This window comes from Indicator indicator, chromosome 18, assembly GCF_027791375.1.
Source record: "Indicator indicator isolate 239-I01 chromosome 18, UM_Iind_1.1, whole genome shotgun sequence".
NCBI classification, from domain to species: domain Eukaryota; kingdom Metazoa; phylum Chordata; class Aves; order Piciformes; family Indicatoridae; genus Indicator; species Indicator indicator.
This window is the reverse complement of record NC_072027.1, coordinates 13,910,860-13,927,694: the sequence shown is the minus strand read 5'-3', so window position 1 is coordinate 13,927,694 and position 16,835 is coordinate 13,910,860. Positions and strand designations below refer to the sequence as shown.

Sequence of the window (16,835 nt, the reverse complement as noted above, 5' to 3'; positions counted from 1 at the left end):
ATTTGACTTAAATTTTATTTTTTAAAATACTTTGGCTTTACTGTGACTAACTTGCTGTAAAATTGACTTTTATTTGTGTCTTCTGTTACAATAGAAAGATAGAGATGGATGAATTTTCTGAAATGTGACAAAGAGCTGATTAATAACAAATAATTTACTTGGAGCCACTTAAGTTTGAAGTGGAAAACAGTCATGAAAGACTCAATTGAGCACTTAAAAATCCCTGTGTTAAAACTCCCTATATTTTTCACAGGGTTTCTATTTCTGACACTTGCCTTCAACTGCCTTTTTATCTGTTTCTACATCTCACATAGTTCTATTAGGAGTAAACTCTCCTGCTAATACAGCTGCCTACGTGAATCTTGAGTGTTATTTATGTGCATGAGAAAAACTGTACTTCATGTGGCTTTATTAAAACCACAGAAAATGTTGTCAGCTGTATGCATGAAAGTATTTGCACAAGGTTATTTCCCATCTTTCTCTTGTATATTGCAAGTTAGCCATGTACACAGTAACTCTGGCTCTAGTAAACAGGGCTGAGCGCACAGGAATTGTTTTGCTGCATACTGGTACTTTAAACAGAGTCAGTAATAAAATGTTAACCAAATTTGTGGAGAGATAGCTATTATTTTACTGTCCACAGGAGTGTTTTTGTTTATCAGCTATCTTTTCTTTTTGGTCTTGTGTTAAAACAAGAGTATATCCTTGTATCCCAATTAAGAAAGGAAATCCAATAACTTCCTTCAGATTAAGAACTATAACTTACTGCACTACATTTTTTTAACAATTTTGTGTTTGCATTGATGAAGTAACCAAAGGAAGAAAAATGGACACAGAGACTGTTTTGAGTCTTAGACAGCAACTCAAGGAAGCAGAGAATGAGCGAAGAAAGGCAGCACAATATGGCTTGCATTTATTGGAGTCTCAAAGTGAAGTTCAGAATCAGTTGGATCAAATACGTCGTGAACTGACTGAGAAAACTGAGGTGATGTTTTAAACTTTGTGAAATCTAAATTGATTACTCTGTTTTCTGAATATCACAGGTCTTTCCGAGTCTAGAGTAATTTTAGTAAAACTTTTTAGTTTAAGTATTTGTAGAGTGGGGCTTTTTATCTCTGCTTTCAGATATTGAGCATCATTTTATCTAACTGGGACAGAGCTAATTATGCATCACGTATTCAGTACCATGTAGGATTAATTGCCTTTAATGTGAAATTAATACTAAGTGCTAAAGTAAATTTGCTCTTAGAGCATGTGTTTTGACTATGTTTAGCAATCATTTATGTTGTGCTCTCCCTGCAGGCTTTATCAATTAAAGCTGCAAAAAACACTAGCAGCAAGACTTTGATACTGATTTAGTCTATAGTGAAGTGCTCAAATTTTCTAAATTCCAAGGGATTATGAATTTATTGGTATGTTTCTTTACAGCTCAGAGAAGAGAGTAGTGCAGTGTTGAAATACAGAGGCTTTATTTAGTCAACTGCTTTTCTTGGTAATTGTATAAGAGAATTTCCGAGAATGAAATCTCTTCTATTCTGCATAAACAATTGAATTTTGCCAGCCCATGCTTCAGATACACCATTTCTGTTCACGCAGTCTGTTTCTGGCTGTGCATCCATCCCTTCTTTTGTGATAAAGCTAAAATGTTTGGGGTTTTGTTGTAGTATGGGTGTTGTTATCAGCTGGAGAGTTGTAGCACCCTGCTATTCTGCATGAAACCTATTAGCTTACTTTGATCAGTTTGCTATTATTAAGCTTATGGAAAGCATAAGTGGTAAGGAAGGCAGGGCAGGATCATCCATCCCTGCAGACAAGCTGAGATGGTAGCTACTGTGTTGTGGAGCTGCACCCATAGGTTGTAATCCTGTATTAAAGACTGGAGCAAAGTTCTGAGCTAAGCTTGTGTGAACCAGCTCAATTAGTAACTGGGTAGATGCCAAAGGCAGAGGAAAGGAGTTGTGAGCTTTCATACAGTAGAATAACATCTTGTGTGTTAACTGTTATCTAACAGATCCTTTAGAGCTTTGGAATCTGAGAGCTGAAGCAATCACTGTGAACATGAGAGTAAGTTTTAACAGCAGGCACATGAGTCTTTCAGAAAAGCCTGTGTATGCTTCTGCAGAGGTCTGTGTGGACATAGCACGAGGCATTTTTGCCTTTCTTGGGTCTGTCCAGTGCTCTCCCGAGCCTTTGTCTTTGAGTTAAAACTCGTATTCTGTTTGAGAGCTAAATCTGTCCTCGATAAGCTGGTGTCTAGGCTGCAGAAGTTCATTTCATATGTGGCAGCTTTTAGTTCTGTTAGGTTCCAGTTTTTAAATTGTTTCGTGCTTTAAGAGTTACCTTATTTTAAAAAATAAAAATCCTGCATGTTTAGCTTGATTTGGTTTTGGAATTTGCTTTCTGCTTTCAAGACTCCCTTTATGTTTTTTTCTTCTCCTTAATTGCTGCCTGAATGGAAGACTAAAATGAACCTGCCCTTATAATTAGCAAACAAATAATCAAGCATAGAGGGAAGCTGATGAAAAAGTCATTCATCAGTCTGGAAGTGTGGATGGCATTTAGTACAGAACAGTAGGCAATTTAGATGTCTTGCCCAAGCATAGAGCCCCTGCTGTACTGCAGTAGGGGAGCACTTGATGGCCTGTCACAGTTTTTAATATCATCACGTTCTGTGGTGGTAGGTGAGATGTGAGCTCACACCTATTTTTTTTTTTGGTCCACTTGCAGAAAAAAATGCCCATTCCTTTCATACTGGGTGCAAAGAAATAGATTTCTGTGAAAAAGAGAATATTACACAACCAGAAAAAGTTTAAATGTTTCAGAACAGAATTTGTTGTGTGCTTTGATTTTTTTTTTTCCTTTTTTTTTTTTTTTTTCTATTTGCATCACAGGTGTGACAGTTCTCTGAGTGGGACTTCAACAAAAGGGTGAATGAACTACAAGTTTTAAGCATTTAGTTTCTTGGTTCTGAGTCTGTGTTCAGTACATTATTCTGTGATCATTTATCAATATTGCATCTAGATTTGTTAGTATGTTTCTCTTTCAGAAATTTGAACAAGAGAAATACTCTCTTCAGAGAGAAATCGAACTCAAGAATCGGATGTTGGAAAGCTTGAGTTTTGAATGTGACTCCCTTAAGCAACAGCAAAACGTGCAACTGGATAAACAGAAAGAGCAGCTTGCCAGAGTCTATGGGCAAGAAATCTGTGACCTTAAAAACAAGGTTTGACAACTAATATACAGCTAAAAGATTGCTAATAACATTTTAAGGAATATGTATTTCACTCATGATTGCACACTTAACAACCAAAAACCTAACAAGTAGTTACAATGTGCAGGAGTTTATTTGGCTGGTGTTTAACAAATATCTGCATAGTTACATTGTAAATTACATTAAATTTCAAAAAGTTTACTTCTGAGTTGTATTTCTAAGGTGTTTCTGTAATTAGAGTAAAAAGTATTGTGCTTTTCAGTAATTTTATAATAAAATGATACTCCTTGGTTGTCAACTGTCTTTAAGATGGAGAACCTGAAAGCAGAATTAGATGAAACCCGACTCTCAGAGAAACAGCTGAGACACAAAGTGGATCACCAGCAGGAAATAATTGCTGCCAAATCAGAAGAACTCCATATGATGTCTGAACGTGTACATGAGACTATGTCTTCAGAAATGCTCAATCTTCAGATAGAACTCACTGAACTAGAAAATGTGAAGGTGTGTCATTACTATTTAATTATAGTAGTTGAAAAGAAAATTCTGCACTTAAGTTCACTTCATTTTCCAATGCTTTGTGATTATTGCTGCATTTGGCTTACTATTAAAATGCACACAGGAAAAATAATTGCCTTAATGACTTTAATACATCTTTGAGGTAATATTTTGTACTAAAAATAGTTACTAGTAAAAAACCTGTAGGGCCTTTTCTTCAGATTGTTTTGGAAATTTACTTTGTTCTTGATTTTCTTGTTTAGGCCAATGTTGAAGAAAAGCTGAATGAGCTGCAGTACAGTAAAGAGCAATTAGAACTCATGAACAGTAATTTACGTCATCAGCTGGAGCGCCTACAGGGAGAAAAAGAAGAGAGGGAGAAAGAAGTTGTTTCTTACTGTAATGCGTTAGAGGTATTCTCTTAATTTTATTCAACAGTGGAAGATAATTCCTGAATTCCATGAGTTGTGGTACTCACTTCTCAGTGATATCAGAGGACTTTTGAGAAACGAGGTGAGAGGAGTGAGGGAGAAAGAGAAGGCAAGGGAAAAAAACCCAAACCTGTGTTGGCTAGTCATGTTGGGTATCACCTGTTGCTAAATACTCTCTGTATTGGCATTCTTCTGTGGAAGGTTGTATATGGAGACCCTTTGCACTTCAGTATTCTGCCTCATATCACTGACCTGTGAGACTGTCGTGCTACAATCCTCAGTTTTATTTCAAGTTCCTACTGAATGCTTTGGAAAATTTTGTACTGGGGTTTATGAATTTGTGGCTAAATTCCACAGCAGGGCTAATAGTCTCAGTACCATTAATCCAGCTGATAAACATCAGAGATTTCCTCTAGGGTTTTAGTATGTTCTTGTCCTGAAGAGCAAGTGGAATCTTAAGCCTGTTAGTGAAAAAAAAAAAATTGATTGCCTCTTACTGACTACAGCTCTATGTGCAGTTAAGTACTGCAGTGCAATGTAATCTGTGCTAAAGGCACAAGAAGTGAACGAGGTAAAGCTGTCTGATTAAATTCATGTATGCAGCACATCAGATGCTTAAATGAGTAATATCCTCTTTGTTTTAATCTAGAAAGCACGTGAAGCTAATCAGGAGCTTCAAGTTCAGCTGGATCACGCGGTGCAGCAGTCCTTGGACCCCACAAGTAGAGGCAATTCTCTCTTTGCTGAGGTACAGTTATGTCACATATACCTGAGAATATAAAAAGCAGAGAAGAAGTACTTCATAAGTTTTATTTCTTGTATTGCATTGAAAACATGAGGGTGTCTACCTGATATGACCAGCATGAATCTCTATTCCTCAAATGCTATTTCACCGTCGAGCTGCCTAGGAAATGACCTGTGGACAGCAATTTTTGTGCATGCTCTGAAGTTGAGGAGTTAGTAAACTTAATGGAATCACTTAAAAGTTAGCCAACTATCAAGATAAAAGATGGGACTGAGAGTTCAAGATCTGTCTGTAACTCTTAGCTCTAAGTGGTTTTCTTCAGCTGGTGAGAAGCCTTTAATGCAGAAGATAGCATGTGAAATACTAGAAGATGCTATTAAATGCTGTCTTTTAAAAACACGCTGGAAATGGCTGGATATTTGAGCATGTGGGAGGGTGTCTGAATTAGTTTTTGAGTAAGAGTCCAGCTGCTGTTAAATGCATAGGAAGTTTTTTTTTTTTGTTTTCTGATAACACTCAAGAAATGGGTTGAATTGGTGCGCAGTTACTTTTAAACTATTTGTTCTGATGCCAATGGACAAAACTATTCCACAGCAACACTGGAATATGTGAAATGTTACTTTATTTTTATGTCCAATGAAAAATCCATTGTACTTTACTGATTAGACTTCAGCTGCTACAGCACTGCACTCACTTTTATCTCAAGTTAATAACATAAGTGCATGTTTTCAAGTACTGTTGGTAGAGAAGCAGTATTTGCAGAACCAACACCAATTTGTTAGGAAACGTCTTGTCAAATTCGTTATCCAAGTACCAAAAAGTGTTGTAATTTTCATAGTAATAATTGTTAACAATGTTCTCTAGGTGGAGGACCGTAGGGCAGAAATGGAACGACAGCTGATCAGTGTGAAAATAAAGTATCAGTCTCTACAAAAACAGCATGCATTCACTAGAGAACAATTGCAAAGAATGAAGGTATGACCATTATTGTAATACTTCAGGGTTTCCTTGGGGTCTGATAAATACACAGGCTAGGGGATTTGGTTATTGTTAATTATGGTACAGTAGTCTTGGGGGAGGGAAATGGGAGAAAAACAAGTGAGGAGTCAAGATGCTACTTCTGTGGTACATCAGAGTTTTCATATTGTTGCTAGAACTCTGAAGTCATGCTGATGGCGTTATGCTTCCTTTGTCAGTAGTTGTTAAATGGATAAAAGTAAAACAAGACATCTGTCAGTTAAACTAGCATTGAATTTGTCTTTGCAATCGCTTTTTCTTTTTGACCTATTTCTTGTTCCCCATGAATCATTACTCTGTATCAACTGTGGTTGTCAAGAATGAATATAAAGGGCAGGCTTGTACTCATCCTCTGACCATATTGGAGTTTTTTTCCTTCTGGCTTTCTTTCGTTTCTTCATGCTTGTTCATATTTTTCTTTCTTTGCCCTATCTGTAGTGCAAGAATAAGTTTTGTCATAATTATTTCATTTAGACTATACTTCTATAGGGTTGGAGCCTCTTGGTTAATGCTGTTGAGAACTAGTTAGCAGAGGTCATTTAGAAGCCAATGTAAAGCGGGTGCCATAAAACTACCAACTCTTTTCGCGTTGGTCTTCTGATTGCCAACAAAAGTGGATCCTTTCATTTCAGTCATGTTTGGTCATACTTATTGAAAATAGTGCTTAAACATCAGGAGTGATGATCATGAGTAGCAGTGAAGATACATGTTTGTGTTACCTAGCTTTGGTGGAGAGGTAGGATGAAAATAATGAAACAACTTTCTTAAAGGACAGTAAAAGAACTCTTGATAAAGCAAATGAATTCTTTTACTGAAGTCTGATCTTGAGAGCTAAAGATTTGAGCAAGTAAAATGATTGAGTAGGATCAGTTTCTTCAGTTTTCTCCTTGTAATGTGATTATAAGTCAGTCACACTGGATAGTATAAGAAACATTCCTCCTGATAGTCAAGATTTTTACCAAGAGCTGAGGCACACTGGTATCCCTGTTCTACTATTTAATGCTTTCCTTTGGAACTTCAGTTTGTAATCATTGTCCCAAAAATGTCTTCTATTACTAATATTTGAAATAGCTTATTAGGACTGCTGTTTTGCTTTGACTGCCACCTCAGGTCCCCGTTAGGATCCTCTCTGCTCTGTGTTGCATTGTGGTGCTCTCTAGTCAAATGATGTCTTCGTTCAGCAGCCAGTTCACACACAGTAGGTAACTTGTTCCAGCTTTACTTTCACAGTGCCTGGATATGGTATTACCTGATGACTCCTGAGCAGAATGTAAGCAGGGCTCCTGTGAAAGTTTTACCATGTCTGGTGTATTTTTCCACAGCCCACATTGTCCCTTCTAGTTTCTTAATATTTCTGTTCTTTGTTTTTGTGTAGTTCTGACAGTTTTGCAATTCTGACAGTTAGCAAGTGGGCTTTTCAGTGAAAGGGGAAAAGTTTAGGTGCCTATGTGGTTAGGAAACATAAGGATAGTTTTAATCAGCCAGTGGGGGATTAAAATTTTGCCTCCCTTATGTCTTGTAAAAGCTGTGAGGAGGAGATTATTTAACCTTTTTAGCTGTAGTTTGGGTACAGGATCATCAATGTCCTTTGCTTGACATAGGAGATGTAGTTGGATAAATGCTCTTCTCATGCTTTGTCTTTTAACCTGTGCCTTGATTTGCTTCATTTGATCGTTTTTCTGCAATGCACTTTTTGATGAACTAGAGTCTTGTTTTTTCTCCTGACTGAGAAGTTCTTGATAGTTGTGGTTTAGCTCTGATAAATAAGCCTGGACTGCAGTTTGGTTCTAGCTGACTTGGTATTTATGGTTTGACTGCAAAATGGTGCTGTGTGTCTTTGACAGCATGCTTATAGGTTTCTTAATACAGAGAAACATGACACCTCAGGGACTGTTCAGTAAGTTTTCAGCTGGCCTAAAGCATTTTAGTGTCAAGCTATGGTGAAGACTGAGTGTAGGCATCCAGTGAGCTTCGATATTCAGGATTAGAATTACATTTTGAGTACCCAAACTGTTTTGGGTAAGAGGCTGACATTTTCATTCACTTAAGCCAGTCTTTGTTGTCAAAATAACTTTCTATTTCTTTTTTTTTTTTTTTTTTTTTTTTTTTCTTTTTTCCAGCTGCAGATGGCTACACTGCTACAGATGAAAGGCTCTCAGGCAGAATTTGAGCAGCTGGAACGCTTACAGTCAATGTTAGAACAAAAGAATGGTGAGGTGGAAGATCTTCTTATCAAAGTGAGGCAGTTAGAAAAATTTAAGGTATGTAGTCCATCACCAAATGGATGGACCAAATGGATAAGTCATAATCAGAAACTAAAACATGAGAATAAGAATTGTGAAACCTACCTGAATGAAGTCCATGCTCAAAGGCTGTGCCTGTGTTTATTTGACCAAAATTCCATTTTACACCTGGGGAACTTCTGAAGTTCAGAGAAGCGGAAAAGTCTGTACCATCTAACCCTCAGATTGGGGAAACTACCTGGGTTACCCATAATGTTCAAAGTTACCCATAATGTTTAAATTCACTTACTTGGTTAAAGTTCAGTGAGCTAGGCCATCTGATGGATTTGGGGTTTTGTTTGTTTGTTTTTTTTTTTTCTTTTGGAAGACATAGCCATTTGACAATTTTACTTTAGTACTTTGTCAGTTTTGAGTCTGTCAGTTATATTGGATTTATTTGATATTTAGTTCTTTAATGTGCTTTAACTTATCAGTCAAAGCATGCTCTTTTCTAGAAAAAACTTCATTACTTAATCAGCCTTGTAAAGCAGTTTCTTCACTTCTGTCATGTAACTTGACAGCATCTTGTCCAGATTTTGGACAGTGAGAAACACATGAGAACACCTTTAGGTACTGCTGTAACTTTTGTGGATATACAGGGTGAACAGCTGTAGCCTTTCTTACTTCGAGACTCATTTGGTCCTGTCTTATCACAGCTCTGAACTCAGATGTATTAACCCCTGCATTAGGATTATGCTTTCCATGATAGCATCCTCTGTTCTGTGTGTTACCAAAGTGGCATAAAGCTAGGCTTAACCCATTTTATCAAGTGAGACAGCTTGATTGCTTTGCCACTCTTGTCATGTCTAAGCTTGATTAGTACTTTTTTTTTTTTGTCTCTGCCATAAAAAAATAAGGAAATTAAATGATGGATTCAAATATCTATCAGAAGTAGCTGTCATCAGTTACTGACAGCAGCCTGTGAGATCTGTGGCACAGAATTTCACGATTACTACTTGTTCATTAAAAACCACAAAAGTTTATTCCATTTATGGCATCCTTTGCTATGAACCACCTTTGTCATCTAAAGGATATAATTGATTTCTGGGATTTTGGCTGTTGATTTAATTTGTATTCTTTTGGGACCTAGCTGTTGAAGTCTACAATTAAATGCTGGAAAAAATTCCCTGTTAAAGGAAGATAACTGGTCTGCAGTGCTCTTAGAAAATCTTCTGGAGTTGAGAACCTTGCTTTTTTTATTTATTTTCCTTTCAATGATTGAGAGAATTGTCAGTTTTAGTGCTATTTGACATTTGTAACAAATGAGGAAGTGCTCAGAGCAGCCACGCTCTCTTTTGTGTGTTGAAATGTTTCTGTGATGAGGCTTCTCCATAGAAATGCACAGAAAATTGCACCAAAGCACTAAGCTAATGTACTTCTCAAAGGTCACTATTTGAGGCCTTGACATTTTACTTTTTGTTATCAGACTTTATATGAGAATATGGAAGAATCCAAAGTTAGCAGCGGCTCAAAAGGAGGAGAGCCTGGAGATGGTTACTACGCAGATTTACTGCAAATTAAACTTGACAACTCAAAGTGAGTACTGATGTGATCTGTGGCCTAGAAGTTAGTTGCAGTCTGGTTATCTCCTAGCTACTTGGTTTTATTCTCCCTTTTTCTGTTACCATTTGTATGTGCTCCCCTGACTGTATGTGCAATTATGGTGCTTGTCTCATTTTCTAATCCCGTATAGGGCGTCCTGTCATAGAACTGAGAGTTGTTTCGGTTTTTTTACTTACTCTTGGAAAAGATAGGAACAGAACTATTTATATTACTGTTGCTTTCTTTTAGAAATGTTGTTAATACTCCTAGATACAAGATAAGTGAGAACTTCATTAAAAAACCACCAAAGCATAAACTAAGAAGAAACCTCTAAGGGACCTGTATGAAGCTTCTTAAAGTCTACAGGCCATATGTATTTGTCTTCTGAAAAAAGCCAGACAGTAACAGTTGAAATGTTTTATTGGACTATTAAGTTGAAATGTTCTCTTGGCTAGTAAAATTCATATCTGTTGCTTAGAAGGTCTAGTGTTTGGCCTCAGGCCTGTTGTTAAACCCTCAGATGAAAGTATTGCACTTGCAGCAGGAGGCAGTGCTGAGGGAATTCCTGAGAAGTCTACACCTCACTGTAGTTGCTATGATGAGAAACTGGCATGATCTGAGTACCTTAGGATTACTGAGGAGTGGTGATTCAGTGCTTACGATGTGGAAGTTACTGGCCTCTGAAACATAGCAAAGACCTCCACTGAGTATTAGTGTTGGTTGCTTAGAGCAACACTCTTCTGTAAAGCTTGTTTGTCAGTTACAGAAGTAGTTACATTTACTTAGAGGCAAGAAAAAAAACAGTGAAATGGAGGCTTTAGGTTGGACAAGGCTGCTCCATGCAGTTACACATGCGTGTCTGCATTGTTTAGCATACAGCTTCTTATTAACAAGCATTCTGTCTGTAGAAGTTAAACTCATAGCTGCACAGCAAGTTCAAGCAAGAAATTCCATTGTACTGGAAAGGTCTCTTTCATTTCCTGATAATGTATAAATACAAATATTAGGTGAAGTTTCTTAATGCTTAGTTGACTTTGTATCTGATGCTTTACTGAAAATAAAACACACCTAACCAAAAGCCCAGAATAAACCAAGTCTGTCTATAACTTTCTTCCTATGCCAGCAAGGAAACTGAAACCTTGAAGAACGAACTATCCTTGCAGAGGATGAAAGCCCTATATGAGAGCCAAAGGGTTCTGGAAGTTGAAAGGAAACTCTTCACAAATGAGAGGCATTTGCAAGCTTGTCAGAGTGAGAATATGAACTTGAGAGTTAAGCTGGATGAACTAAAAATGAAATACGAACCTGAAGGTAAATACTGCTTTTCTATTAGAGAAAAAATATCTGGTGATCTTAACATCTACTACTTGAACCACTTCAAGCAAGAAGATGTTGGGTTAATTCCAGATATAAACTAGCATTTAAATGGCTACCTTTTTGATAACAATGTGCTCTGAAACATGAAGTAGTAAATCCCGACTTTGCTCAAGGACCTTACTTGAGTATGTATACTAACACTAATTTCAGAAGACTGAAAAGTACAAATTGCAGTATTCAGAGGCTTTATGGAGTATAGCTAGATAACCGTAGTCAAGTTGATGGGAACAAATTTGCCAGAGGTTTTTTCATAGTAGTAGCAGCATCTCTCATGAGAAGCATTAGCTTTCTGAATGTAGGCAGCTGACAGGAGTTTTGTTCAGAGCATGTAGAAGAAAAACGGTTTAGTAGCTCAAGTTAATGTGAATTAAGTTTTGACAACAAAGGTCCACCTGAAAAATGTCTGATACTTGGGTGTGTGTGTAAAGGACAGTTGCAGCTTGTGGAGGAAGACAAATGGGGAACCAGATGGGTGAATTGATTTTGTAACTTGATCATGCCCAAAGGACTGAATTTTAAATTCTTATTGTGGAAGTTTACCTCAGCAGCCTCCAAAATAGAAATAAAATAATGGAACACACTCCTCTAGTTCAGACTATCTCATTAAAAGCCTGGGTTAAAAGGTAAAGATGGAGAGAGATTTTAGTCTTTTTTTCAGGCTAACTTGTATTGGGATGTTTACTTGATAACAGATTATGAGAGTGAGGCATACTTTAAGGAATGTAAGTTATCTATTAAGAATTATTCTATGGTCTTTAGTCATGTGAAATGTTCTAAGTTTTGTTAAGAACATATTGGTGGACAAGTTAACTACAGCTTGACTTCTATATTCCTTTTTTCTCAGAATTAGCTAAAGGCACTAGAATTAAAAAGAGGAGGGAGAAGATTCCTGTGGACACTACTTGTGAATACTTAGACAGCAAAAATACTTCAGTAAAAGAAGCTGTTATCGTTCAGTTGCCAAGCAAAGAAACAACAAAGATGACTTCTGAGAACTGGGAGCCAAATGATGCTTCTCCAAAAAAACATACTCTTGAAGCACCACCAAGAAACATAGATCCTCAAGCAACACAAAAAGTAGCTGAACATGAAAAAGAAAGAAAGAGAGTTAAGATTAAAGATGAGAATCATGAAGGCTTTACTTCATGTAGCAGAAGTGGAAACAATTCCTTGACTTCAGCTGCCTCCAGGTCAGTGTCAGCTTCTGTCTATGGTCAAGGCAATCAGCACAGACCTGCATCTCTTTTCTTTCGCTGCATGAACTGTGCTATCCATTTCTTTATCTATTTCCTCAGTGTTGCATGCAATGTAATTCCTCAGCTCCGGCTGCCTACATTGAACCTCTCAATACCTTTCAGAAAGACTAAAATGATGACTAATGGAAAAGACTCTTGAAACTGTAATGATCTTTGAAATAAGTTTCCCATTACTTGAAAACATTTAAGGTGTGCAACTCACTCTGTTTGATCTGACTTCAGAAATGGGACTCTTTTCTTGGTGCCTTCTAAGCTGCTGTATGCTGTGTTACATGTCAAAGTAACAAAAGCAATAGGTATCATGCTTCAGTTTCATACCTAATTTCAGCCTTCATTAACTTTCAAATTTAGCTAAAAGCCTAAAAATTTAAATTACATAATTCTTAAACTGAATTGAATTTACAGAACTTGCATTGTGCAAGATAATAAACAATCATGCTGTTTGTGTTGTCAGACAACTGATTGCCATAACCTGGATGCATGATAACTAGAACACAACTGCTAAATTAAGATCAACTTCTTCTGCTAGGTTAAGAATTTCAGTTACTTTTTTATAGATGCTCAAATAACTTGGAACATCTTGGTAAAAGGAATGCTGATTTCATCTCTATTTTCTAGCTGATGCTTTTGTATTGTGTTCATATCCATAATCTTTGTTAAGACATGTTTGAGTGCTTGGGGTAGGGGAGAAAAAAAGCTGGGATAGTTTAGATATTTTAAGCTTAAAACTGCTAGTGAAATGAGTTTATTGAATGTAGAATGGTAGCAGCTTCGGAGATGGAGGAAGACCTAATACATGAAAATCTGTACAGTGTATCCAGAATCACTGGCATTCGGAAGTAACTGGATTGATATTTTGGCTCTTGGATGAATTATTCAAGGTGCATTGGATGCAGTTAGCAGATGTAGAGTAACTAAACAGTGCACCTTTCTGAAACAGTATGGAAAGAATATAGCAGAACTAGAAGGTCAAGCAGCTGTGTCAAAATATGTGGGGGTTGTTACTGAGGAGGAGAGATCAGGGAGGTCAAATATAGGTGGTGGAAGTTGAGAGAAAAGATTGGATAATTTAGTGATGGTATTGTGTTTTGACAGTGTTACATACACCTGTTGGAACAGGTAGCATGGAACCTGGCTGTGGAAAGTTTGTATCATTGTAACCTTTTCAGAAAGGAAGATAGAGTGTATGCTGACAGGAAGGTGTTGGAAACAGCCTATGTGAGCTGAGGGGGTAAGCCTGCCAGAGAGAAAATTGTGTTATGGAGCTGATGTTTGAAAGTGAAGTGAGTGGAAGTAGTGGAAGAGGAAGATGAAGTTGTAGTTGAGAGGGAAGATTCTAATCTTGCACCTACTGCAAATAAGGAACAAAGCAGAAATTGGTAGATTGGAAAACCCAAAAACCTCCAGCACAACAAAAATGTAACACAAAACTCCATGTACACTTTTAAAGTTGTTTTCAGTGGTGATACTAACCCATAAAAGGCAAATTCAGGCAGAAGGTTCTGTTCATTAACACAATCAGAAACATGAACCTTTAAATCTGCAGTTAATGATGTGTAAAATAATATTGAGGATGCACTTGACCCTGTTATGGTTTATTTTGAAATAGGGAGTCAGGAAAAAATGAACAATGGAGAGGCTGAGTTTCTAACTAACAAAAGAATCTCTGGACTGTTCCGTGATGGAAATGGCCAAACCCTGTGTAGGAATACAGCTAAATGCAAAGGCATGAAGAATATTAGCAATTTGAGCGGGAATGTGGAGGAGGAAAAAGTAATTGGCATGTGAATGGTGGATAATAGTCAGTGTTTCACATTTAAGTAAAATGTAATGTTCCAGCTGGGGGCTGTTTTTGTAACTGGAGTAGTTTTCATGCAGCAAGTGCTCTGGCTTTGTCAGTATTGGTCCATCACATGTGGCAGTGAGAAGAGCTGTAGTAACTGTGAAAGGATTGCAGACTTCCCCTCTAGAGAATGGTGTCTGAAAAGCTGTATCAGTTTAGTTTAGGCAGTGAAGAAGTGGCCAGAAGCCATCTGTATGGATGGCAGATTTCCTTGTTTGAAGAGTCTCTTGCTTGCTGATGCTATTTAGCAAGGTAAAGGTAGATACTTTGCACTAAATACAACACTTCCACAACGTGTATCTGCGATGCGTGTGTGTGAGTGTACTTAGAAAAGTTTATGGCAAACAAACCTGTATTAGTTGATGGTACTGACTAGGCTATGGTATGTGAGTGTTAAGAGTGTTAAGAGCACAATAGTTGAGACAAGATTTAATTATCTAGGTAATTAGTTGCTGTTGTAATTCAGGCAATGCCAAAGTTACACCTAGTGATAATCAGCCAGCTGGTCAATAAAGGATACATTTCCATATTGAAATGCTTTTCTTCACTTCCAAAACTGCAGCAGCAAATTCCAGCCCTTGCTGCCCAATATAGTTAGCATTTAGGTTTGAGGTTTCTTGCTGTAGTTTGATCTAAAAAAGGGCTTGGATGCTGAAAGCAGCTGCAGATTGTTGTGGGCTGTCTAGAGGCTCTTGAGACTGGTACAAATTCACAAGGTTGCTTGAACAGGTGTGGTGATGAATCAGCATAGGATTTGTGTTGGTATGTAAAGCCATGTTTAATCTGGGACTTTGTTTTCCATAACTTGTTCTGCCTTGGAAATAGTGTGTAATAGTCAATTGGGGATGATTTGGTTGAGTAAATACCAGTCTATCCATTTGTTTTTTATGATCCATTTGTGTGGGTTTTAAGTAATTCTTAAAATGACTGATTGTGCACAGATGTCTAAATATAGGTTTTTGCTTAGCTCTTTAACAGCAATGTGGCAGTTCTATTCCTATTTCCATTCATGGCAGCATTAAACCATGTCAGGTGGCCGTTTTGAGCCTGTAAATAGTTTTTTCTAAGAGCTTTTCAGTTACACAGGCATAAAGACAAAGGCAGTAGTGCAGAACTAGGTTGGTACCCTAGTATATTGCTTTAAGTGTAGTCCTCTTTTTTTTTTTTTTTTTTTTTTAATTTCTTCTTTGGTGGTTAAAAGGAAACTGCTTGACTTGATGTTTGTATTAATGTTGCTGGGTCTTTTCACTTGTAGTTGTGCTTCTATGGGCTTGATCCTTGTGCATGGCACAGTCGCTGTTATGGTGTTTTTTAAAGGCTGATCCCAACCAGATAATAAAATCAGTAGCCTTCTTTGCCAAACACTTTAGCAGACAAGGCAGGGGGAAAGGCTATACTTCAACTGATGAAATGTCAATAGGACTGATAGGAACATTATTTTTTTTTAGTCTCATTCTTAAACACTGCTTGTTCTGTCTTTGCATGTGGATTATTTTGTATGCCATGACTTGTTGATTTTGCTTAAAACTCTTATTCTAGCCTTGTTTTTTATTAACTAAATATGTATTTAGAATGGTTGCTTTACCTGTAGGTTAACAGCTGAATCCAGATCTGAAACTACAGAAGACGACGATAAGAAAGAAAACAAAGTCACGACTGAGAAGAAAACACAAAAGAAAAAATACACAACAATGTATGTATCTTCTACGCCAACTTCTGAAACACAGTGTGCTCAGCAATAAAACTACATTCTGGGAGGAACCTGAGCAATTTGGAGTCCTGCTTCAGAAGGAAATACTGAGTAAACTTACATCATACAGAAATGTCCAGGTTCCTAATTTGGATAGTGAGCTGCCTTGTTTTATGAAGAGTATGATCACATGAATGAGAGTTGCGCTACTGATACCTTAACTTCCCAGAGGGCACCTGTTAAGTTCCGGCAGTGTTGCCTTGTCTTAAGTCTTGATTTCAAGTCTCTACGTATGTGTTGTTATTTGAAGCACAGTGCTCTTCTGAAACATCAGAAATTTTATTGTATGATCAGACAGGGGTCAACCCTGATTGGGACAGACTAGACAGTGTTGATGCAGAACTCAACCAAGTTATACTCCTGAATTTCTTTCAGTTCCTGGATTCATGATTCTTAATGTTTTTCCCACTAATGTGTAATTCAGACTGACCTGATTGCAGAGGTGCATGTGAGAAACTTTTTATACATCTTGTGGGATAGTATTCTTTTGAAACTATGAATTCTTTTACTAACAATGAAATTAAAATTTTATTTCTCTTCCTTCCTAAAATGTAATCTATATTGCATTTCAGGCAAAGCATTTATTGAAAGTTGTTCATTTTTGATTGAGAGGTGAAATATTTTGTGTAGAAAGTTCTGCTAAAACAAAATTCCACTCAATAAAAGCTAAGAAGTCGTAATGTATATGCTGTGTGTTATTGTGTGGTTAGGAGACATCTTAATATTCTCCAACTGTCTGATCACACTTGGTGCAGAATAATTCTGAGGAAAGCACCTAAGCTAGTTCCATGGATTTTTGTTGTTGTTGTTTTCAGTGTCTATGTGGAGGTCTAAGATGACTTAATTTGACTCACGCTACAGTTAAACTCCCTCTACTGAATGG

The 16,835-nt window shown here is 37.2% G+C and overlaps 1 protein-coding gene across 1 annotated transcript; it reads left to right on the top strand.

Annotated features, from left to right (window-relative positions):
• Positions 1 to 826: 826 nt before the first annotated feature.
• On the top strand, positions 827 to 15,944 carry SPDL1 (spindle apparatus coiled-coil protein 1). The gene is made up of 11 exons (XM_054389170.1): positions 827 to 985; positions 3,047 to 3,223; positions 3,521 to 3,715; positions 3,973 to 4,122; positions 4,790 to 4,888; positions 5,750 to 5,860; positions 8,023 to 8,163; positions 9,611 to 9,720; positions 10,850 to 11,037; positions 11,948 to 12,293; positions 15,794 to 15,944. The coding sequence occupies exons 1-11, from the start codon at positions 827 to 829 to the stop codon at positions 15,942 to 15,944; spliced, it is 1,827 nt and encodes a 608-aa protein (XP_054245145.1).
• The last annotated feature ends 891 nt before the right edge of the window (positions 15,945 to 16,835 follow it).